General features: G+C 35.3%; 1 protein-coding gene across 3 annotated transcripts in view; it reads right to left on the reverse strand.

The window, feature by feature from the left end:
• The window catches only part of FSTL5 (follistatin like 5), an 838,888-nt gene that overhangs the window by 203,984 nt on the left and 610,538 nt on the right, over positions 1-24,366 (reverse strand). For all 3 annotated transcript variants that reach the window (XM_030916851.1, XM_030916843.1, XM_030916838.1), the window contains exon 8: positions 9,896-10,016. In XM_030916851.1, the coding sequence (XP_030772711.1) occupies positions 9,896-10,016 (121 nt within the window). The remainder of the gene's footprint in view (positions 1-9,895; positions 10,017-24,366) is intronic.

Genomic DNA, 24,366 nt, shown 5'->3' on the forward strand with positions numbered 1-24,366 from the left:
CAACAATGTTCAGCATTCAATCAAAAAATTAACAGATGTGAGAAGGAGTGGAAAATATGACTCATGCAAGAAAAATGTCAGTGAATACAAAGAGACAATAAATTTCAGACATGATAAAATTTGCCGGCAAGGACTTTAAGTAGCCAGTATAAATAGGTTTAAAATTTTAAAGGAAAACATAAGTACAATGAAAGAATAAGTAAAAATTATTTTTAAATAGAATTTATATCGGTTGAAAAATATAATATCTAAAATAAATTTAGCAAAAAAAAAAACCTCTGGTAGAGAATAACAGCTGATTAGACATACAGATAAAAGAAAAAAAAAATGACCTTAAAGTCAGAGCATAAAAGCTATTGAAAGTGAAGTACAGTAAGTAAAAATGTTGAAGATACGTAGAGGAAAAAAAAGGAACAGAACTCAGTGATTTATGGGAAAATATCAAGCATACACACATGCCCATAATTTGAATCCAAATGGATGGAGAAAACAGAAATTTATTTGAAAAAATAATGGCAAAATGTTTATTCAAAGGTTTTAAAAATGTATATCCCAAATTCCAAGTAGCTGGGTTATCTCTAGCAGAAAAAAATCCAAGTAAAGCAAAACTAACCAAAGCTTACCATATATAAATTACTGATACCCAATGACAAAGCGAAAATCTTAAAAGTAGTCAGATAAATAGAAAAAAAATAAATAAAGACTAGAAATACTGGAAATATAGGAGATGTCCTGTTAGAAACCATGCAAGTACAAGCCAGAAGACAATAGAACATCTATAAATTGTTGAAAGAAAAATAAAAACCAAAAACTGTCTACTTAAAATTCAATATTCTAAGGCTGGGCGCAGTGGCTCACGCCTGTAATCCCAGCACTTTGGGAGGCCGAGGCGGGCACATCAAGAGGTCAGGAGATCGAGACCATCCTGGCTAACATGGTGAAACCTCGTCTCTACTAAAAATACAAAAACATTAGCCTGGGCGTGGTGGCATGCGCCTGTAGTCCCAGCTACTCAGGAGACTGAGGTAGGAGAATGGTGTGAACCTGGGAGGCGGAGCTTGCAGGGAGCCGAGATCATGCCACTGCACTCCAGCCTGGGGAGACAGAGTGAGACTCGGTGTCAAAAAAAAAAAAAAAAAAAAAAAAAAAAAAAAAAAAAAAAAAAAAAAATTAATATCCAACAGAAATATTATTCAATTAAAAAATAAAAGTAAAAATACTTTCACACAAACAATGGCCAAGAAAATGTATCAGGAACAGATCTGAACTTGAAATTATTAAAGCATGTTTATTAGGGTAAACAAAAATTCAGAAGTTCAGTTTTACATGAGAGAATGAGGAGAATCAGAAATGCAGTTGTTTTGTTCTCTTGCCTAATTTTAAAAACCTCTTTGAAAGATATTTAACCTCTAAAGCAAAAATGGAACAACATATTGTGTGTTTTCTATCATACATAGAAGTTAAATGTTTGATAATATTATTACAAAGAATGATAATGGCAGAGATCAAGGAGTGCTGTTTTAAGGTTCTTCATACATGAAGCGGTAAAACATTATTTAAAATACATGACAATATGTTAAGTTTCATATTGCATGTGTGGCTTACAGCAATGTCTAACAAAAATTTTTAAAAAGGTATAACTAATAAGTCAGTAGTAGAGATAAAATGGCATTCTAAATGTTATGGAATACACCAGAAGTCAGTATAAAAGGAAATATTGAATAAAGAATGAATGAGGCTGGGCACGGTGGCTCACACTTGTAATCCCAGCACTTTGGGAGGCCGAGGTGGGCAGATCACCTGAGGTCAGGAGTTTGAGACGAACCTGGCCAACGTGGTGAAACCCCCTCTCTATTAAAATACAAAAATTAGCTGAGCATGGTGGCAAGTGCCTGTGATTGTAGCTACTTGGGAGGCTGAAACAGGAGAATTGGTTGAACCTGGGAGGCAGAGGTTGCAGTGAGTCAAGATCGTGCCACTGCACTCCAGCCTGGGTGGTGGCACAAGAGTGTCTCAGAAAAAAAAAAAGAGGAAAGAAAGAAAGAAGGAATAAAAGAAAGAAAGAAAGAAGGGAAGGAAGGAAGGAAGGAAGGAAAGGAAGCAAGGAAGGAGGAAGGAAGGAAGGAAGGAAGGAAGGAAGGAAGGAAAGAAAGGAAGGGAAGGAAGAGAGAGAGAGGGGGGAGAGAAGAGGAGAGATGAGAGAGAGAGAGAGAGAGAGAAAGAAAGAAAGAAAGAAAGAAAGAAAGAAAGAAAGAAAGAAAGAAAGAAAGAAAGAAAGAAAGAAAAGAAAGAGAGAAAGAAAGAAAGAAAACATGGATATGATCTTTGAAAATGAATTGCAAACCCCAGTAAGAATAAGCCCAGGATACAAATGTTTAAGTTACCCCAAAGTCATAAATTTTCAAGGACTTCTTTCCCTGAAAGTGACCATAATAAAGAATCAGGGAAAAACTTGGTTCTTTGGACTTTGCATGTAGTTTAAACTTTTGGACTTTCTTTAGACTTTAAATTATAAGGGCAGAATAGTTTAATTTTAGATATTAATTACTCTGGACTAATTTTTTGGGAACTTTAATCTCTTCAGTTTTATTTCTCTCTGGGAATTTAATAATTAGAATATTTACATGTTAATTTTTGAACATGTCCATATTCTTGGTATTGAATAATTGAAGTATCTTGACGTCATGATTTAATTGAATCACAGAGCCTCTGAAGAACTCTATTGAACAGTGTAACTGAACATAATTTAACAGGGGAAACAGCATATAGAGGGAATTTTGAGGCTTTGAAGTTAATGAATTAATGTGCTGTTTTATTATAGTTCAAAGTCTTCTGTAAACAAACATAGTGCCCACTAGTAGTTCTTAGGGGAAGCTACAATAGAGAAGCAATTGTTATTGAGTTAAGGACTTGAAATTTATTTAAAATATGAATATCTCCAAAAGCAGCTCTGAGAAAAGACCCTAGGTTCCACTAGTTTTGATTTGAGAAGTGATCCCAGGAGCCACAAGTGTGAAAATGGGAAAAGCTAGACAATGGAAAGGAAAACTACAATAAAAGGTAAGAGGAAAAGGGGGATGCATTCATGAGATTCATAACTATGGGGAGAAAAGGACTGGATTCTAGTGTGGACCCCTTGAACAGTGTTCTATGCCCCTCAGGAGTTTCCCATTGAGTGAATGGGTAGCTGTGCTTCTTACTCACTGATTTGTGTCCCTCATTGGTTAATGAGGATCCCTGAGGACATCAAATCTCTGGAATATTAGGGCTGCCTTGAGTGTAGTTGATAAAGATTTTTGTGCAGTTAGGTTGGGGCAAAAGTAATTGCAGTTTTGCCATTAAAAATAAGTTCCAAAAAAAAAAAAAGCAATTACTTTTGCACTAACCTACCTAATAAATAAAATCTTAAGGAACAGTGACAGAGAGACAGCTTTGGCAGCAAGTAGTTATCAAGGGACATTCACCATAGATGAGGAGGCCCGTGTGGGCTGTGGAGCAAGACATGAATACTGTCTGCTGTGGGGCCTCATGTGGCAAAAGACTGAAATGATACATGGCCAATACCACACGCCAAGCAAGAGCCAATCGCCTAGATGACAATCAACTGAAAGTTTTAAATCAAAATTAAAAGGATAAAGAGTTGAAGAATATGAAGAAGGGAAACGTTCCCACCTGTCACCTTTTTAGGAGGGAAACTGTAGTTCTCAAAATTTATCTTCAGAATTACCAGGAATGTTTGTTAGAACACACATTGTTTTACGCCCTAGTTAGAGCTTCTGATTTGTAGCCACAGATGAGCCCTGATAATTTGCCTTTAAAACATGTTGCTGTTGCTCCTTGTGCATGAACCACAGTTTGACAATCCGTGAGCAAGGGTAACCCTCTAGTTTCTCACTCTCTCGTTTATTAACTCACAGTGGGAGGAGAAGAGAGGGTGAAGGAGACCTCTTACTTCCTGCTCTGTAGATCTCACTGTCTCACTTTCTAGATCTCTCTGCAGTCTGGTCAAACTTAGCTAGGAAGGTTTAGCAGACCCAAGGCAGAGATTCCAGTGTTGTCTATGACCAAATGAGGAAGCTGAATTCTATGATGCAAAAAAGAAAGCTATTGTTGCCCCAGACTTAAGCTGGGTTTTCTAAATAATAGCTTTTTCAGTAATGAAGGTCATGCTTTATATCTGTATATCTGACTCTTGTGTCTTTCTTACAGATGTTTCCAACTTTGAAGGAGAAAAATCGGGGTGTTGTATATAGACATCTTGTAAAACCGACAAACAACAACCATTTTATGCAGAAGTTTTCTTATTTCAGTAGAAAAAACATCCACACAATATTATGTATGAGGGCTTAAATAATTTGAATGAGAGAGAAGTAACAGTGTGCATATAGTTTTACTGTGAATACGGACACGCTTTCTGCCCAGAGGGGAGTGTAAACACTGATGACTTTTAAAAATTTCAAACATTCTGTATCATACACTTAAGATCTACAGACGATTTGCTTTACTGTAAAAAGAGAAAGAAAAGCATGAAATGAAATCCACTGGTAGAGTCAAGCTACTTTGATTTATACATAATGTTTCTTCAGACAACTGGCACAGAAGCACTTTCATATTTCAATAATCTAATTTTGCATTATTTGAAAAGGAACAGGGCTATAGATAGACTTTTATTTGGCTTATGCCCTAGGATATTCAAATAGACTTTGAACTTCAAAAAGACTCCTTTACTAATTCCAATAACTTGTGGTATTTTCAGGGCTTGTTATGGTAATCAATGACATATTTTATTTTTATTACAAATTGACAAATTGTTAAGATAAATATTTTAAATTCTGAAAACCTGATTTTCTAAAGGTGCTTTTAAGCTTTTCTAAAAGTGAATGAAAAATATAAGATGAGTTAAACCAGTTTTAGAGATTTATTGGATTCCATAAATGTGCTATTTGGTAGATAATTTGCGTTTTCTTGCATTTTGGTTGTATTTTATCCAGTATTATTCCTCATTCCCAACTACTGTTTGTTGTTATTGACTTATAACACTTGAGTAATCCCAAGTTTGCTATACTTCTTGACATAAAAAACATACGTTTAAAGTTCTTATGCCAAATACAGAACATCATAAAACCAAAGGAGGGGAACACCCCAAAAAAGAGACAGTACTAATTTTAGGGCTGTAGTTGTGTAACTTATCCCACCATTTCTAGATATGTTATTATAAAATGTCATATTCTAGTTTTTGTTTTGTGAAATATTTTGATAGATCAGAAACTTTGTAAATAAGGTGGATCATTACCTACTTGATATTTATTTTCCCCTTTCTTCTAGATAACATAATCTTTATATTGTTGTGGCTGGCAGTACATCACAGTCAGAGAAATATATTGTGTCATGTGTTTTCATTTAGGGAAGATCAATGGAAGTTAACACTGGTGCTTTCATTAAAACCTTTTTAAAAAGTGCTTTCTCGGCTGGGTGCGGTGGCTCATGCCTGTAATCCCAGCACTTTGGGAGGCCGAAGCGGGTGAATCACGAGGTCAGGAGTTCAAGACTAGCCTGGCTAAGACAGTGAAACCTGTCTCTACTAAAAAAAAAGAAAAAAAAAATAACCAGGAGTGGTGGAGGGCACCTGTGATCCTGTAATCCCAGCTACTGGGGAAGCTGAGGCAGAGAATTGCTTGAACCCGGGGGTCGGAGGTTGCAGTGAGCCAAGATCGCGCCCCTGCACTCCATCCAGCCTGGGCAACAGAGCAAGACTCGTCTCAAAAAAAAAAAAAAGTTATTTCTCATGTGCCAGGTGTCATTTCCCCCTTCCTGCCTCTTCCTGTTTCCCTGTTGAAAGGTCTACAGAATTTCCACAGCCATTTTGAAGTCACAGGATGAGACTGAGGGTAGAAACTGTTTGCTAATCATAATAGGGGAAGCTTATGATACTGAAGACATTATAGATCTGCCATCCACAAACCGCTCTATCTGTTTATATGTTAGAAGAATACACTTGTATTTCCTTTGAGCCCCTGGCCTTTTGGGTCTATGTGATAGCAATTAAAGTTAATCCCTCACTGTTAAAAATAAATATAAAATGAACTTTGAAACAAACTTATTGCCTTCCCTTGTTGATATAAATGCAGTAGAACAAGTTTTTGATCAATGATAGTTGAATTTGATAAATCAGTGATATTTTATACCTTATTTCTCTTTGTGGTTAAGACTAGAAGTGGCAAATTAGATTAGGACATTTGGGCTGCTTAAAACCCTAGCAAACCTTAGTGGTCCACACAATCCTTCATGTAGACTTGACCTAACTAGAAACAATTTTTTAGAAACTGAAATTGTCAGCTGCTTTGAGAAAGTGCTTTGAGTGAGGGTATTGCATATCTTCCTCTCTATTACCTCATTCTAGTAATATTTGATCCTTGGGAATGCCAGTCAATTTTCATGTCACATTTATCATGTCCTCTCCTGTGTCCTTATCTCACACTTAGTCTGTGACCTACTGTAATCACTCCCTTGTAAACTTATTTAACTTCTTCACTCCTAACTATCCCCCACTTACTCACCTGACAAACAAATGCTCGCTAAATCAAAGTCTTTTTTTTCTCTCATGGCCACTTTACAGTCAACCACAACAGAAGGAAAACATACTTCATGAATACTGCAAGCTCTCCCCAACATACCAACTACATATTGTTATTTCAATCACCCTCCTTCATTGCAAGATAATTATTTGACATTTCCTTCCCTCCCACAACCGTTAAAACTATTATGAACTCTTCACTTTCAACCATTGGTATTTTTCACTTCCCTGAAGAAAATTTAGGTAATGCAAAAAGGACGTCCTCATGCTCCTGCACTGTGAATCTTTTCCCAAACAGTCTGTCTTTCTCTGTGTTTCAACAGAGGAACTATTCATCTTCCAAAGATCAGTCCGTCCTTCTGTGAATTAGATCACATCAATTTTAAATTTAATTGATTTGTTACTATAATTATCCTTTTGGTCTTATAAAGTATCTGCTTCTCATCTTTACTGGATTATTCCCATCAGGATAAAAGATGATCATATCTATCACTTTTATAAAATCCACTCCCTTGAATGCAGGCGCTTTGCAGCTACCGCAAAGTTCTCTCTTTATTTTCAGCAAATGTTCTCCTTTAAAAGAGTTAATGATAGACATGTTCTTTATTTTTTCACTTTCCTTTCTCTCTTGAATTGACTATAATCATAGTTTTATCACCAATCCTTGGCAAAAGCTGGTCTTGGAAAGGTTAATAATTGCACACAAGCACTGAAATCTAGTGCTTAAATTATACTCCTCATCTTGTTTGCCCTCTCAGCAATGATAATTTCATTGGTTTTCTCTCCAAACCCCATCCCTTCCTGAAATCTTTATGCCAAGAAAGTCAGAGCAGTTTAAATGTTATGGGATGTAATGGAAAGAAACTGGTTTTGCTCCCTGTGGGATATTGGTTCAGGGACCCTTGTACCTCAAAAAGGAAAAGCATTGGAGTTCAGCACAAGAAATCACTGCTAATATTGAATTCCTTTTCATTAATTCATAATGCTAAGGCTGATGGGGAGCACTCTGTTTCTGAGACCTCATTATTTCTTTATTCCCATATTCCATCTTCAGAAAAACCTGAGATCAGAGATAAGCAGTTCATTCACGGAAGGTGATGAAATAGGGAAGCTGCCCTTCACCAGTGCTGCTCAGTGCAACCTTGCAACATGAAAGCCCACAGTTTGGCTCAAAGTCTCTTCGTGGGTTTCCCAGCTGGAGCATGGCAAATGAGTAAGTTATGTAAGAAACCTACATGAGACATGAATGAGGAGCAGCAGCCCCTGAAGAGCAGCCGTTTAGAATAGTTGTCACACTTTACCACGTATCATAATTTCCTGAGACTGCTTTTCAAAATGCAGATTTCAAATCAGACTTCCTGAGAGTGCTGGTGAAGGCCAGGGTTCTGCACTTGTGATCTTTTATGCGATTCTGATGCAGGTGGGGAACATGCCATACACTCTAAAAACTACTAGGAACTCTTACATGGAAGAACTAGGACTGGGAGTGAGGATAAGAGATAAAAGACAGTGTTGGAAAAAAAAAAAAAAGGCAGGACATTAATCTTGTTGAATAGGCGAACAGTCAGTAAGCATTTGCCACAAAATAGAAAGTGAGCGCCAGATGTGCAAGAACAATTTCCCCATGGATGCAGCATTTACATAGAGGGAGGAGCATCCTCAGCGCACACTTGTCCTACTCCCTCAAGATTGTGTATCAGCAGGTATAATTACTATATATATGAAAGTCCATCTCCAAACATCTGAGGCCACTGGGAACAGCATGAATCAACTTTGCGTCTTGCCTGCTTTCTTCCCTGGCTTCATGGAAAGTTGGGTTCAAAGATTTGATTATGTCTAGATGCCAACTGTATTTTCACCAGAAACCAAGAACTAGATCTGCTGCTTTGGAGTGTCAACAATAGTTAAATCAGATTGCCCAATGTGTTCAAACTTTTTGGAACATTTTATTAATTGATTTCCAGTACACGTACTTCTCATCACAGGGTTCTCCTTCTCAGTCTTCTCCACTTGTTAACCTCAGATCCAAGGCTCAATCCTCTGACTTCATATCCATCTATACTTATTTCTAATGTGACCTAATTAAGCTCAGATTTATGACTTTAAGTGCAATTTATACATATTGATATTACCTGAACATACAACTTCGGGCTTTCATGTTCTTCAATTGAATACTTGACATTTTCATTGATAATTATATTTAAGTTACCATGCTAAAATTTAATTTCACCCAATCCCAGAATGTGTTCCTTCTTCAAAGCAGTAAATGGTACACCCATATACCTAACTGTTTCCTTCAGATTCCTTAAGATCATTTTTTAACTCTCGCACTCACATGCTATTCCTCAGGGATACTCACAGAAGTACTTTTAAAATATATTCCAAACGTGACCACTTCTTTATAACTCCACCATTAAGACTATATTTTAAGCTACCACTATCTCTTACTTGGACACTAAAATAGTCTTTAAACTATTCATTTGTTTTTTAAACAAAATCAGAATGTGCTACTCCATATACTAAACACTTCGATAGCTTCCCCTTATACTTAGAATGGAAATCCAAATATTTACCTAGGTCCACAGGGCTCCATGTGATCTGCCCCAAGGCTACCTCTACAAGCTCATTATCTGCCACTCTGCTCTAAATTCATGCTCATCACACTAGCCATCTCGCTTTTCCTACCGAAAGCCAAGTAAGTTTCTGCCTCCTTTTTATAAGTCATAGAGTATATTAACATATATATTACAATAAATTATGGAAATGAAATGTTTACTAATAAGTCACATATGCAATCCTGTATTAATGCTAGTAAATAACTACAACTTAAATTAAATTAGAAATAAAGAAAAGCTCTGATTGTAGAAGTGATATCAGCCCACCTGGTCCACATTCATAGACAGCCATTAAATTAACCATCAAGGGTATAAAATTTGCTATACATGAATAATAGTAGTCTATATCATTAATGCAATCAATTAAATAGATGATCTATTTAAAATTTTTGTTTCTAAAAATTTATGCTTGCCTAGTTAATATTCTAAACTAAAACATAATGTAAAGTTCTTGTGTTCTAATTTTCCAATTAAAATGAGTTACTTTAACATTTTATGATAACAAAAATAGTACTAATTTATAGTGCTTATTCACTTGAAAACTGGGTTTTTTTTTTTTTTACTTAAAAAACGTTTACATTATCAATTGAGTCTCAAAACTTGAAATATTATTAGTACCTTGCAAAATTAAAAAAATTGAGGGCTTCCCTTCCTAGTAAACTGTGCTGTTCTTTGAATAGTCAGGGTAACAAAAATCATTTCTTACCATTCACTTGGAAGCTGTGAGTCTGATAGACGTGTTCATAGCCATCTGCATAGCAGGTGTAATTGCCCATGTGAGTTGTGGTCACCTTGGTAATGTACAAGGACCCATCATCTCCAAAATCCTATTAAAAAAATGAAATAAAACAAAGTGTTTGCATTTTGAATTAATTGTAACAATTTTGTTTTTTTAAAGGTGTACTCAGGTGCAAAACAAATAGACTCAAATGTTGTTTTAAAATTATCAAAATGAGAATTGTTGGATGTATAAGTGTAAAGGATCTGTAATTATAATTTTCTAACAATATGCTTTGTTTAAAAAGCATCATCTCAACTCATAAATATAGCTTTCAAATATTTATTTGAAATGTGTGTTTAATATATAAAGTAAGTTAGTTTCCACATATGTGTTCTAATTTAGTTCCCATTTTCAAGATTAATACAGGCCAGCCAGGCACGGTGGCCTCACCCCTGTAATCCCAGCACTTTGAGAGGCCAAGGCAGGTGGATCACTTGATGTCAGGAGTTCAAGACCAGCCTGGCCCACACGATGAAGTCATGTCTCTACTAAAAATACGTAAATTAGCTGTGTGTGGTGGCACACACCTGTAGTCCCAGTTACTCAGGAGGCTGAGACAGGAAAATTGCTTGAATCTGGGAGGCAGAGGTTGCAGTGACCCGAGAACGTGCCACGGCAATCCAGCCTGGGCGACAGAGTGAGACTCTGTCTCTAAATAAATAAATAATTACAAATAAAAAAATTTAAAAAAAGATTAGCACTGCTATAAGGTGTTTTCTTCTTATGAATGGCTATAACAAATATCCGTTAACTGCATTCTTCACCCTGGTAGTTATCCACTACTTCTATATTACTTAATTATATATTTACCAATAAATATAATTATTAAAGCAGTGTGATCTCGGTGATAAAATTTATAGACATAACATAGAATAGCATTTATTTCCAAGCCCAGATACCATCAACACATTTGAATAAAATAACCATACCATTTCAAAATAATAGAGATAAATGCATAACCATTTTGAAAAAAAAAGAAAGGAAATAAACTTGCACTGTTAAAATCAAATCCATGAAGCACCTCCAGAACAGCAAAGATCAGAAAATTTTCTCTTCCATTACGATAATGATTATTCTGGCAAAAATTGCCAAAATCATTTTTTTTCAGAATTCTGGAACCAGAGAAAGTCTCACAACAGCCCACAGAGTATTTATTCAAAAAGTGGCTGGCTCCTAATAAGAATGGCAAAATTTATGTGGCATTTTAACTTTACTTCCTCAACACCTCTCCACAGCTGCATGGTGGCCTTGAACTAGGCTCCTTGAAATTATGCCAGCTATGAAAAATCATCATCCTAGAAGACATTGGAAGGGAAAGAGCAAGTCTGAAGCTCCTCCAAGACTCATCCTGAGAGAATTGTACCTGTTGGATAGATTAGCAGCTCCTCAAAAATAGACATTTTCATGACTTCTTTTTATTTGAGCTTTGAGCAACACTTAAAGCTCACTCTGTGTAAAGAGTCCCATCCCTATCCCTAATGTCTGTCTGTGTGTGTGTGTGTGTGTGTGTGTGTGTGTGTGTGTGTGTGTGAGAGAGAGAGAGAGAGAGAGAGAGAGAGAGAGAGAGAGAGAGAGAGGGTTCCCAGGCTCTGGAGTGCAGTGGTATGATTTCGGCTCACTGCAATCTCTGCCTCCCGGGTTCAATCAATTCTCCTGCCTCAGCCACCCGAGTGGCTGGGACCACAGGGGCACGCCATCACACCCAGTTAGTTTTTGTTTTTGTTTTTGTTTTTATTTTGAGATGGAGTTTCGCTTTTGTTGCCCAAGGTGGAGTGCAATGACATGATCTTGTCTCACTGCAACCTCTGCTTCCTGGGTTCCAGCGATTCTCCTGCCTCAGCCTCCCGAGTAGCTGGGATTACAGGCGCTACAGGTGCGTGCCACCACGTCTGGCTAATTTTTTATATTTTTAGTAGAAACAGGGCTTCACCATGTTAGCCAGGCTGGTCTCGAAATCCTGACCTCAGGTGATTCAGCCGCCTCAGCCTCCCAAATTGCTGAGATTCCAGGAGTGAACCACTGAGCCCAGCTAATTTTTGTATTTTTAGTAGAGGCACTCGGTTTTCACTATGTTGGCCAGGCTGGTCTTGAACTCCTGCCTCAGCCACCCAAAGTGCTGGGATTACAGGCATCAGCCACCACACCCGCCCCTCTAAACTCTTTATTGAAAGGAAACAACAGCAGTTGTTTAACATTACAACTTTCTGCAACAGAGATACTAGTTGTAGATAACAGTAGTGTTTGACTAGATAAACATTACAAGATAAACCTGAGGAGTGGGCTCTCCGTAGAGAAATTTGTAGAGTTCCACAAATTCCTAGGAGTCTAGAAGCCCACACAAATGTGCAGGACTGTGTGCATGCTCAGCAGAGATATGTGAATCCCTATTATCTCATCTCCAGCTGCACACAAGGCTCTACACAAGCAGAAATTGAAGGCTAAGACAGAGTCGTGAACTATATAGGAACACTCATATTGTAACACAAAACAGAGATAGAGAACCTCAACAAAGCCTGGGAGACTTACTGATGCAAGGCATTTAATTAAATCCCTGTTCAATCACTAGCTCACCACTAAGAGTGAATCCCAACAGCCACACACAACATACCAAAGAAAAATAGGTAAATTCAGCTTCATAAAAATTAAAATTTTTTGCTGCTCAAAAGACATCAAGAAAGTAAAGAGATATTTGAAGAAAATTTATCTGATAAGGATCTTCTTTTCAGAATATATAAAGAGTAATTAGAATTCAACAATCAAAAAACAAATAGATTGGGCATGGTAGCTCACACCTGTAATCCCAACACTTTGGGACGCCAAGGCAGGCAGATCACCTGAGGTCAGGAGTTCGAGACCAGCCTGGCCAACACGGGGAAACCCCGTCTCTACTAAAAATACAAAAATTAGCTGGGCATGGTGTCACACGCCTGTAATCCCAGCTACTCAGCAGGTTGAGGAACAAGAATTGCTTGAACCCGAGAGGTGGAGTTTGCAGTGAGCCGAAATCGTTCCACTGCACTCCAGCCTGGGTGCTCAAAACAAAACAAAATAAAACAAATAGTCTAATTAAAATAATGGGTAGAGGATTCAAACGAACATTTCTCAAAAGATTTACAAATGAACAATAAGCACATAAAAGCACATACAGCATTACTAGTCACTAAGGATATGCAAATAAAAACCTCAGTGAGATACTACTTCATATGCTCTACATTGGTTAAAATAAAAAAGAGACAATTGCAGATGCTGGAGAGGATGTGGAAAATTTGGAACCTTTACACATTGCTAGTGAGAGTATTAAATGGTGCCTCTGCTTTGAATAACAGTTTGGCCACTCCTCAAAAAGCTAAACTAAGTTACCTAGGACTAGCAATTCATTCCTATGTACACACCCAAAAGAACTGAAAACATGTCTGATACTTTCTGTATGCAAATGTGCATAGCTTTATTACTCATAAAAGGCAAAAAGTGAAAACAACCCAAATGTCTATCAGTGGATGAATGGATAAATAAAATGTAGCATATCTATATAATGGAGTATAGATTATTTGACAATAAAAAGGCATAAAGTACTGATATGTACTGCAACATGAATAAACCTTTCTTTTCAGCCTTAGGGCCTTTGTATGAATCTTGAAATTAATATTCTAAGTGAAAGAAGCCAGACACAAAAAGCCACAAATTGTCTAATTATATGACATATCCTGAAGGACTACATCCATAGACATAGAAGACAGATTTGCGGTAACCAGGGACTGAGGGGCTGGGGGAGAGGGAAATAACTGCTAGTAAGTCTGAAGTCCTTTTTGGAGGGATGAAAATATTCTAAACTTTGATAGCCATGATGGCTGCACAATTTTGCTAATATAGTAGAAAGCACTGAATTGCACACTATGAATGGGTTAATTTTATGGTTTGTGGAGAATATCAGAGTAAAGCTGTTGTTAAAATAAAATCTATATGAAATACTTAAATACAAAAAAATGCCATAATAAAACTATATATATATTCTTAGTTAATGAAATCTTCACTGAGTATGAAAAAAATTGGAAATCAAAAAAGAAAGAATAATTGACATATTTATATGAAGAAGAAACACTTTTGCATTCCAAAACATTGCTATCAGTAACAGAAAGCTAATTAACCACAAATTATCGAGACAAAACTCAAAGCATTTAATCTTTATTTATAAAGCAGTTATCAGTAGCCAGACACTACTGTAAACACTTCACAGAAATGGACACATTTCATCTGTATATTAAACCTATGAAACAAGATCTATTAATATTCTCCCACTTCATAGCCAGGGATGCTAAGATGTCAAGTAAGCTACTAGTTCCACTTGGCCTCTAATTAGCAGAGCTAGGATTGGAAACCAGGTAGGCTTACTCCAGAGTCTGTGTTTCATGCTCCCACAACACACTGCCTTCTTTGTCAATCATAACTTGAACTCGGGGATAAAGACAGGAAGAGAGAACAAAGAGGAAATTTGAGACAAAATGTTCAAAACAAAAAAGGTAAAATATACTACGAGGTTTGAAGAAAAAAGGCTGTAAATGTAGTGAGAGTGCATGTGCCCATAGAAGAAAGGCTGGGTAGATCCACTGAAGTTTGGGTCAAAAGACAACATTGTAAAACATGTCAACCCCTGTATTCAACCCCTTTTCTCAGCTGCAGAGAATGAGGATATGAGGTGCTGGTACAGAAAATTCTTTTTATTATCATTATCATTATTATTATTATTATTATCATTACTATACTTTAAGTTCTGGTGTACATACCATGCAGAATGTGCAGATTTGTTACATAGGTATACAGTGCCATGGTGGTTTGCTGCACACATCAACCCGTCATCTACATTAGGTATTTCTCCTAATGCTATCCCTCCCCTAGACCCCCACCCCCGACAGACCCCAATGTGTGATGTTCCCCGCCCTGTGTCCACGTGTTCTATTGTTCAGCTCCCACTGTGTCCACATGTTCTATTGTTCACCTCCCACTGTGTCCACGTGTTCTATTGTTCAGCTCCCACTTATGAGTGAGAACATGCGGTGTTTGGTTCTCTGTTCTTGTGTTTGTTTGCTGAGAATGATGGTTTCCAGCTTCATCCATGTCCCTGCAAAGGACATGACTCATTCTTTTTTATGGCTGCATAGTATTCCATGGCGTATGTGTGCCACTTTTCTTTATCCAGTCTATCAATGATGGGCATTTGGGTTGGTTCCAAGCCTTTGCTATTGTGAATAGTGCTGCAGTAAACATACATGAGCACGTGTCTTTATAATAGAATGATTTATAATCCTTTGGGTATATAACCAGTAATGGGATTGCTGGGCCAAATGGTATTTCTCATTCTAGATCCTTGAGGAATCACCACACTGTCTTCCACAATGGTTGAACTAATTTACACTCCTACCAACAGTGTAAAAGCGTTCCTATTTCTCCACATCCTCTCTAGCTTTTTAAGATGTAATTGGCAAATTTTGAATATACTTTAAGATTTTTTCCCAGATATTTACTCTGAGGATTTACTTTCTACGAGTTTTTTGTTCATTGCTTCTTACCAAATTTAATTTTGGATTTAGAATTTTTCATGTTTATTTCTAAATTTTTAATGTGTTGCTCAGTTTTTAATGTTATATACAATATTTATCAATAAAAAGTGAGCATTTATCTTCACTTCATTTTTGTAAAATGTAACTAATTTTGTCAGTATCTTTTGGTAAAGAAACTGTTTTCCCTCTGAAATGTGATTTTTAAAAAATATTTATATCTTTAAAATATGACAGTATCCACTGACTTACCAAAGTTCACATGATAGTACTCCAAAACCATATCTGATATAATTTCTGACTTTACCTATATTTATGCTAGGTGAATTTCTGTTAAAAATAGCTTCCCTCAAACTGACTCACACTACAGATTTATCGAAAACAAGAAAATGATTATGGAGCTATTGAATCTGGCCTTGAAAATGATAAAAATCTTCTGACAAGGAAAAAAAGATCAGAGAAAAGAAAGAGATAAATGGGAGAAGAGGAGAAGGAGGAGGAGGAGTCAAGGAAGAAGGGGTGAGGAGAGGGGAGGCAGAAGGGGAGGAAAAGGAGGGAAGGGGAAACATATTGTACACTCTGGCTGTCATACGGTTTAACTGAATATTTCCTTCATAAATCTCAATAAAATATAAATCCTCAATATCATATTATGTAAGATCAATCATACCACATTTCTACAACTCCCAGAGGAAACTGTCATGGTGCTACTCTCACTAATTTAATGAGAGAAAGCCTTATGAGCTACACAATAGGAGAGGATTTGGAGCTTGAACCTCTACAAAAAGTAACCATTGATACAAATTTCACAATATAACTCCAGCTTTCACCACAGGCTACCATTAAAAACAGGGGTCATACAGACAGAACACTGTTAGGGAGCTGAAATGCTAAATGAAAAGACAAAAGACTGTACCCCACGTGAACAGTAAGCAGATATTTGACATGTTGTAGAGTATAATGGGGGAATGCCAGACTTTTGTATAAATTAGTTGAGAAAGATTAGAGTATTTTAAGAAAGATTTTGAGCAAAAAAATAATTATTGATGACTAGAAATATAATAGCAAGATATCTAGTCTGCATAACATAGACATAAATGTAGGGCAAGAAAGTGTAAAACTCATTACAACCAGAAAATATCATGGAGACCGGATCACAACAAAGAATTAGTTCACTGGACAAGAATAATTAAAAACAATAGTGAAAATTCTGAATATATGTGGATGGTATTTGTGGTTATGTTTATGTTCAAATATGCCAAACTGTATATTAACATTTTAATGTATATTTTCAGATAATTCTTTTAAAATTTATTTAAAACCTGAAATAAACAACTTTTCCATATGTCCTATAGAGCTACCTAGAGAGTACAGTCTTTCTCTTTCTAGTATAATCAAGATTCCTTCATCCCATGACGTAAAAATTATCCAAGACTACAACTTTCAAGGTGTTTTATTGAAATCTGTGTTATCCCATAACACCAAATCTCTTTTAGTTACACAGCTCTTCTTTCTAAAACAGTATATCTAAATTACCATTACCATTTCTAAGCTGTATTTGTTTGTTCATATTTTTATCTCTTTCCTCTAAATGGAATTAAAATATTCCAGCCAAAATTTTCTTTAATATACAATTTTATAAACACCTTTTCAGGCAGCTTTTTGAATGAGCTAGACTTTAACTAATATCCTCCTATCAGTCTGAATAAAGCATAGATCTTTTCAATATATTTAAAATAAAACACCATATTTCAGTCTATTTAAAATAAATAATAAATATTCATTGAGCATGTAAATATGTTGAGTGCTATGCTGAACAATTTAAACGAAACATGAAATTTTATCATTTAAACTTTGTCAAAAAGCCCCCATTATTAATCCCATTTTGCAGATAAGAAAACTAAAACATACTGCTGTTGAATAACTTGGTTGTGGTCACCAAAGAAGGTGAGGGGTCTCATATTAGCATCCAAACAGACTGAAGAATTTGGCTGTTCTTTTTATATAATTCTTAACACATTCTTTTTTTTTTTTTTTAGATTCTCCATTAATTTTAGCCAAGCCTCCAATTTATGCTTTGAGTTTTGTTATATGTATAAAGACATATCAAACCTACTCTTTACCTCCATCCTGATACAGCATTTCTGATCTTTTATTTTCTCAGCAGTTTTCTAATCTTAAATAGATCAAAACAAATGTGTGATGTGGAGGCTCAGCCATAGTTGAGAGTTATAGCCTTAGAACAGACAACCTGAATTCAGGGACAAAATCTTCCACTTATTCCGAACCCTTGTTACACCTTTATAATCTGACTGCCAATAGACACTCCATAAATATTTCCTCAGCGATTAAATCTTTATGAGCGTCTACACCATTACAGAGTTGCCTTCAGGCATTGATGCCTGGAAAGAGTTTATAGGAAAAAAACACAAAATCATTTATTTTGTTGAGTTGATTGCTTATATATTTTTCAAGGTAGTGTAAATGGGAACTTTGGAAAAAAGAACATCTGTAGCACGTATGTAAAATTGTGAAAATTTTTATGGCAACTACCAATTGATTATAATCAGTTATGTTAGAGTAACAAAACATTTAACAACCTATAGATGATGAGCACTGGTTAATCAGAATGTACAAGGCCATAAAAACCAGGTATTGATTATATCAGTACATAACAGTTGAATTTCAGGCCTTTATTTAACCACATGTTTTTAAATCATATTGTTTAGATCGCTTCAATCTAAAAGATGTTTCATCTGTTATAAAATGGTAAATTTTAAACGTTAGCCCACTTTCTTTTTCATATTATGTTCCTCCTTATAGTTCTAAATTGTATAGGTACTCATATTATTTGCACTTTAAATACAGTCTTCTGTATAAAATACATGTTTTGATATACACTGACATTGAAGTAATTTCTTTTCAAATTCTGAATTTTCTAGTATAGGCGTTTACTTTGCAATACTGTAAAAGCTATTTTCCTAGCTTTTTGTGTAAACAAAATATATTTTCATAAAATAACAATAAAATAAATTTAAGCAAACTTCTACAGATGGAGACCGACTAAATTACTATTATTTCACAGTAGATAAGATTTTCTAGAAACTATGGATTTTTCTCAGTAGCCTATTTACTAACATACTTAACATAGAATCAGTAAATAACACTGTGAAATAATAATTAAATAATGTGTTTAATTTGGTAAATACATCATTTTAAAAGCTCCTTTCCTTAAAGTAAATCACTTCATGAATCAATTTAAAAAGATGCAATAGAAATATCAACTAACATGGATTGAAACTATTGCTTAAAATTATTAAGCAAACAAAAATAAAACAGCTGCATTCTCTGGTATGAAAAGCAAAACCAAAATGATGAGAACTTTGTGTAAAAATATTGTTAGAGAATAAATGTAAAATAATTAAATTAATTATATTTTAATAAATTTAAGAAAATAATCCTGCAAAAAGGTTCTAATATCTTCAAATTATTTGATATGTTCTCTTCTTGACCACACTTCTCAGAATTCCTTATTGTTAGAATAACAATTTAGGAATAACTACCTCTCAGAATAATCAGGAAAAAGGGGAACATTAATGAAAATCCCTACAAGTTCTAAATGGTTGTTGAGTTTCATGAAGTTTTACAAATGTTGTTTAGAATACAATGTAATTCGTTAAAAGTAAAAGAGTTCTAGAAATATAGAAGTTTCTACATTCACTCTTGAAAAAGTTTTGAATGGACTAAAATGAGCTGCAGGTATTTCTCCTGTTAGAATAAAAGAAGACAAGCAGAAGAAGCCTATGGCAGTTGTCCTGAGTAGACACTTGTGCAATATGCAGACCCAATGCAATAGGTTATGGAGTGCTTATAGGTTATCAAAAGCTACACAAAGAGGGTAAGATGTGTCCCTCAAATTCTAGTGTGGAGAAGGTAAAGGAAAGTAGATTAGGCAAAATGAGAACAGTAGGATTTGTAACAATAGCTATGAGATCACAAAAAGTTCACAAATACAAATACAACATGAACAATATTCATTGAGAACATGATAATAATTTATTGAAACGTATTAAAGAATATCTTACTCAGTGGAAAACATAACTAGAACTCAATATTTTAAAGGTATCAATTATTACTAAATTAATCCAAAATTTCAACACAACTTCAATTGATAAAAATCAACATGTTGGCTGGGCACAGTAGCTCATGGCTGTAATCCCAGCACTTTGGGAGGCCTAGGTGGGTAGATCAACTGACGTCAGGAGTTTGAGACCAGCCTGACCAACATGGCAGAACTCTGTTTCTACTACAAATACAAAAATTAGCCAGGTGTGGTGGTGTGCACTTGCAATCACAGCTACTTGGGAGGCTGAGACAGGAGAATAGCTTGAACCTGGAAGGTGGAGGTTGCAGTGAGCCAAAATTGCTCCATTGCACTCCAGCCTCAGTGACAGAGTGAGACCCTGTCTCAAAACAAACAAACAAACAACAAACAAAAAACACGTTTTTGAGGAAATAAAAAGTTGATTTAGATTTGTAAGACAGTGTAATAGAGCATGAAAAGCCATGACAATCCTGAAACAAAAAGAGAAAACAAAGATGATTTCCCTCTACCATATATCAAGACTCATCTACAAGATTAAAACTAAGATGAAGTGGTGTATTCAGATAAAGCGTTTCTGGAAACAACCAATATTCTCAGCTCTCTCTTCTTTCTCTGTCCCAAGAAATAGATAAATGACAAGTATATAGATGATAGATAGATAGCCATGCTGCATTTATGATATGTGACAGACATAGCATGGCAAATTAGTAGAGAAAGATTGGTCTATTAAGTATACAGGGCTGAAGCAACTAGATAAGTTTAGCCATACAGAAAATTCTCAGCTGGACTTATACCTCACAGCATACACAAAAATCAAGAGCAGAGGAAACAGTACAAATATGTAAAAGACAGAACTTTAAATATTTTTGTATAAAATGTAAGAAAATACTTTTATAATCTCAGGTATTTGGATATTGGATGACATTTTAAATTGAGAGACAAAATGAAATCATTTTAAAAGTAGTTTACAAATTAAACGATGTCAGAATTAGGAATTCTTATTTGTAAAAATACATTATCAAAGCAATGAAAATACAAGCCATAATTGGACAAAGCAACCCATTATCTATAACCGATAAAGGGAAAAGCAAAAGACTGACAATTCAATAGAAAAATGAAGATGTGAAAAGTCATGTCCTGAAAATGAAATCACAAATATCACTTATATTTGTAAAAAGATGTTCAATATCACTACTAATCATTAAAATTAAATGTACTGCAACAACAAGGACACCATTTAAACATCTATTAGATTTACAAAACTAAAATGCCTAATCCCAAGGGCTGACTGACATGTAGAGCAATGAAAAGTCGCATAAACTCATAGTGAAATTGTAAATTGGCAAAACCAGTCTTTAAAATATAAACTCAAATATGAGCATATTCTACAACTCAGACATATGAATGTACACACATACATTTTGCTATAGTAATGCTTATAGCATCCGTTTTAATAATAAAAATCTGGAAATAACTCCCAAGTACAACAGATTAATCACACAACACAATCATGGTGAATAATAACACTGCTTTTATAAAACCACTATTCCAAGGGTTTTAAATATATGCAAAAAAACACTATTCCAAGTGTTTTAAATACATGCAAGAGTCAGATTTGCCATGAAGCTAATAACATCCAAGTTTATTAAGAGCTCCTCATTTGGACAAGCCCATTCCACAGATATGATAGTAGCTTTGCAATGTGTGTATATGGCCATATATTTCTGTAAAATTTGCAAATATATTTATGATTTGCTGTAATTTCTTTCCTCTTTGGAAGTAAACATCCATTTACATAGCTAATTGTTATTTATAATTTGTATTCTTTCTCCAAAATGTAGGGGACATTGCGCACATGTACTCCACAACTTAAAGTATAATAATAATAAAAAAAAATTCAAGATGACCCATATAACCTTGAATCATTCCTATCTATATTATTTACGTATTGACACTACCATAGTTTACACATAAAGAAACAAATTTCAGAAAGTTTAAGTAACTTCCCTATGAAGGTTATTAAGTTCACAGCACAAAATTCAAAACTAGGTCATCTAGCTCTACATTTCACGATCTGAAATTCCATATTTACATAGCTAGAGACATCAACATGAATGAATCCCCAAACACAATGTCACTAAACACACACACACACACAAACAGTATGCCTCCATTTATGTAACATCCAGAAACAGTACAAAATAAACTGTGTGTCTTAGGGATATATACATTTATGGTAAAAAGATGAAGAGCAGCACAAAAAGGGTTAACATATAATTCACAGTAGGAGTCATATGCACAGGAGAAGGAGAGTGTAATGAAGAGAAGCCTATAGGAGGCTTCAGATTCATTGGTAAGGGCATATTTTCTAAATGGTCGCAAAGTCTAGACGTATCATTTTTTTAATTGTAAGGGACCTACATAAACCCTTTGTATAATACTGAAATGCAAAAAAACTGAGTTAGTAAAAAAAGCAAAGTAAGCTTTACATAAGTATCTCAAAGTGAACAGCTTCCCCTATGTATATGCAGAAATCCCAAGTACAACCTGGATTGTACTTCTTAAAAATTAATGCAAAAAAACTCATTTAGGTTTTAAACTATATTTTGCCATGTTTTGAAAGCGAACACAATTTTATTTTGGTTTCATCAAAAATATTCATAACCGAATGGCTCAAAGAACCTAAAATCCTGGTAACAAAGAACCTAAAATCCTGGTAACTCTTGTATCATTAGTAAATGAATACAGATTCCAGAGTTCTGGCCTTATCTTGGTATATAAACGGAAAGAGTTTCTATCCAAATAATGAGATGAAGCTAAATAATCTACACAATAATTTCTTTCTGGAATCCATCTGAGTGCTAAATTTGCAGATCAACTAACTATCCCCAAATTCGAGGAACCCTGCAGCCTCTAAAAAGAGACAAGACACTGGCAATTATCCACCTACATGAGGGCACTGGAAGAAAAGAAGGCACCATGCAAGTAGGCACAAAAAAAAAACAACAAATTTTTTAAAATATAGCTTAAAAGCTGAACTTGCACAAGTTGTGAGAGTATAAAACCCTGGGAGCCTAGACATAGAGAACAGTCACTTTTGCAGTCTGTTCTTAATAGACCTTGCAATTTGCTCTTCAGAAAGACTGGGGGCAAGAGAGGAATTCCTCATGATACAGGCCTGATGTTGAGTAACAGCTGATGCTGAGGTGAGAAACAAAACAAAACAAAAAAACAATTCTTACCTGCATCCTCTCCCCTAGTGACATAAAGTATTCAACTGCTTAAAAAAAAAAAAAAAAAAAAAAAAAAGGCAGTCAATCCTGTCCCTTTCAAAACACAGGTGAAAACCCACTGAGTTTTTAGAAAAGAGAAAGTCCCTCCTTGTTCCAGAAAAATAAAAAAAAGAAAACCCTTACCAACGTGAACAAGGTAGGAACACAGAAAATTCTGCTCAAAAGGCTTAGAGGCATATAACTACCTAAGGTTGACACTGAGTGAGAAAATGTATAACACTCCCTTGTCCTGCACCACCCATGCTTGCAAAGAACCAACAAAAAAGCAACAGCAAACTACTCCTGGTAGAGGGACAAGAGCATGAGAAACAACCTCTCTTGAGTGCAGGCTCACAGGGAACACTTAAAACAGAGGATGGACCTGGCACAATAAAGAATTTGATCAATTAATACAGCTCCCATCACAAGCACAAAATAACACTAAAGGAATAAGTACATTGTAACCATAGTGACTAACAAAACCAAAACAAGCTTAGCTTCTCAATAAAGATCTTCAGAAAAAGGGGCATGCCTACTTCCAGGCATAAACACTTTAAACTTGGTCTCCCCTACCTTGCATAGAGTATGTACATTTCAACTAAAAATTATGAGACACACAAAATAGAGAGAAAAAATAATAGGCTGTTAAGAGACAAAACAATCCATGGAACTAATCTCAAATATAATCCTATTGTTGAAAAAAAATAGAAAGTGGATTTAAAATAACTATTATTAATATGTTAATATTTCTAGGGGAAAGGTCTGAAGAAATCCATGAATGGATGGGTAATGTTAGCAGAAAAATGGAAAAAGCAAAAAAGTGTTCAAGGACATGCTATAAATAAATAAGACACACACACACACAGAAAAAAAAAGAAAAAAGCATGTGCGTGCACGCATATGCGCACACACAAGCGTGCGCACACACACACACAGAGGATTAATGCATTAATACCGTTGAAAGACTTATCAGTAGTCCTCACACATTGAAGAAAAGACTCAGTGAACCTGAATATAGGTGAATGGACATTATTGAAATTAAAACATAAAGGGCAAATTAGTGGGAAAAAATAGAACAGGGTATCCAAAAGAAATCAGTCAGTATCAGTCTAAAATACGTACAATGAGAAACACCAAAAGAGGGAGAACAGAGATTAGAATATTTGAGATTAGAGATTAGAAATTCTTGACAATGAATGGTCAAGAATTTTCTTAAAAATAATTAATATTTTAAAAAAGACAGAAATATATTTGTACTACAGAGGACCAAAGATAAAGAGAAATGTTTAATTTCCAGAAAAAAGACACACATTACATACAGAAGGGCAAATGTAAAAATTACAACAGGCTTCTTATCATAAGTTACAAAAGTCATAAGACAATAAAGACTGACATCTTTAAACTGCTAGGGTATGGATGAAGCAGGGATGGGGGGAATTAAGGAACTGTCAGTCCAGAATGTCATAT

Source organism: Rhinopithecus roxellana, chromosome 2 (genome assembly GCF_007565055.1).
Source record: "Rhinopithecus roxellana isolate Shanxi Qingling chromosome 2, ASM756505v1, whole genome shotgun sequence".
In the NCBI taxonomy this organism is placed as follows: Eukaryota; Metazoa; Chordata; class Mammalia; order Primates; family Cercopithecidae; genus Rhinopithecus; species Rhinopithecus roxellana.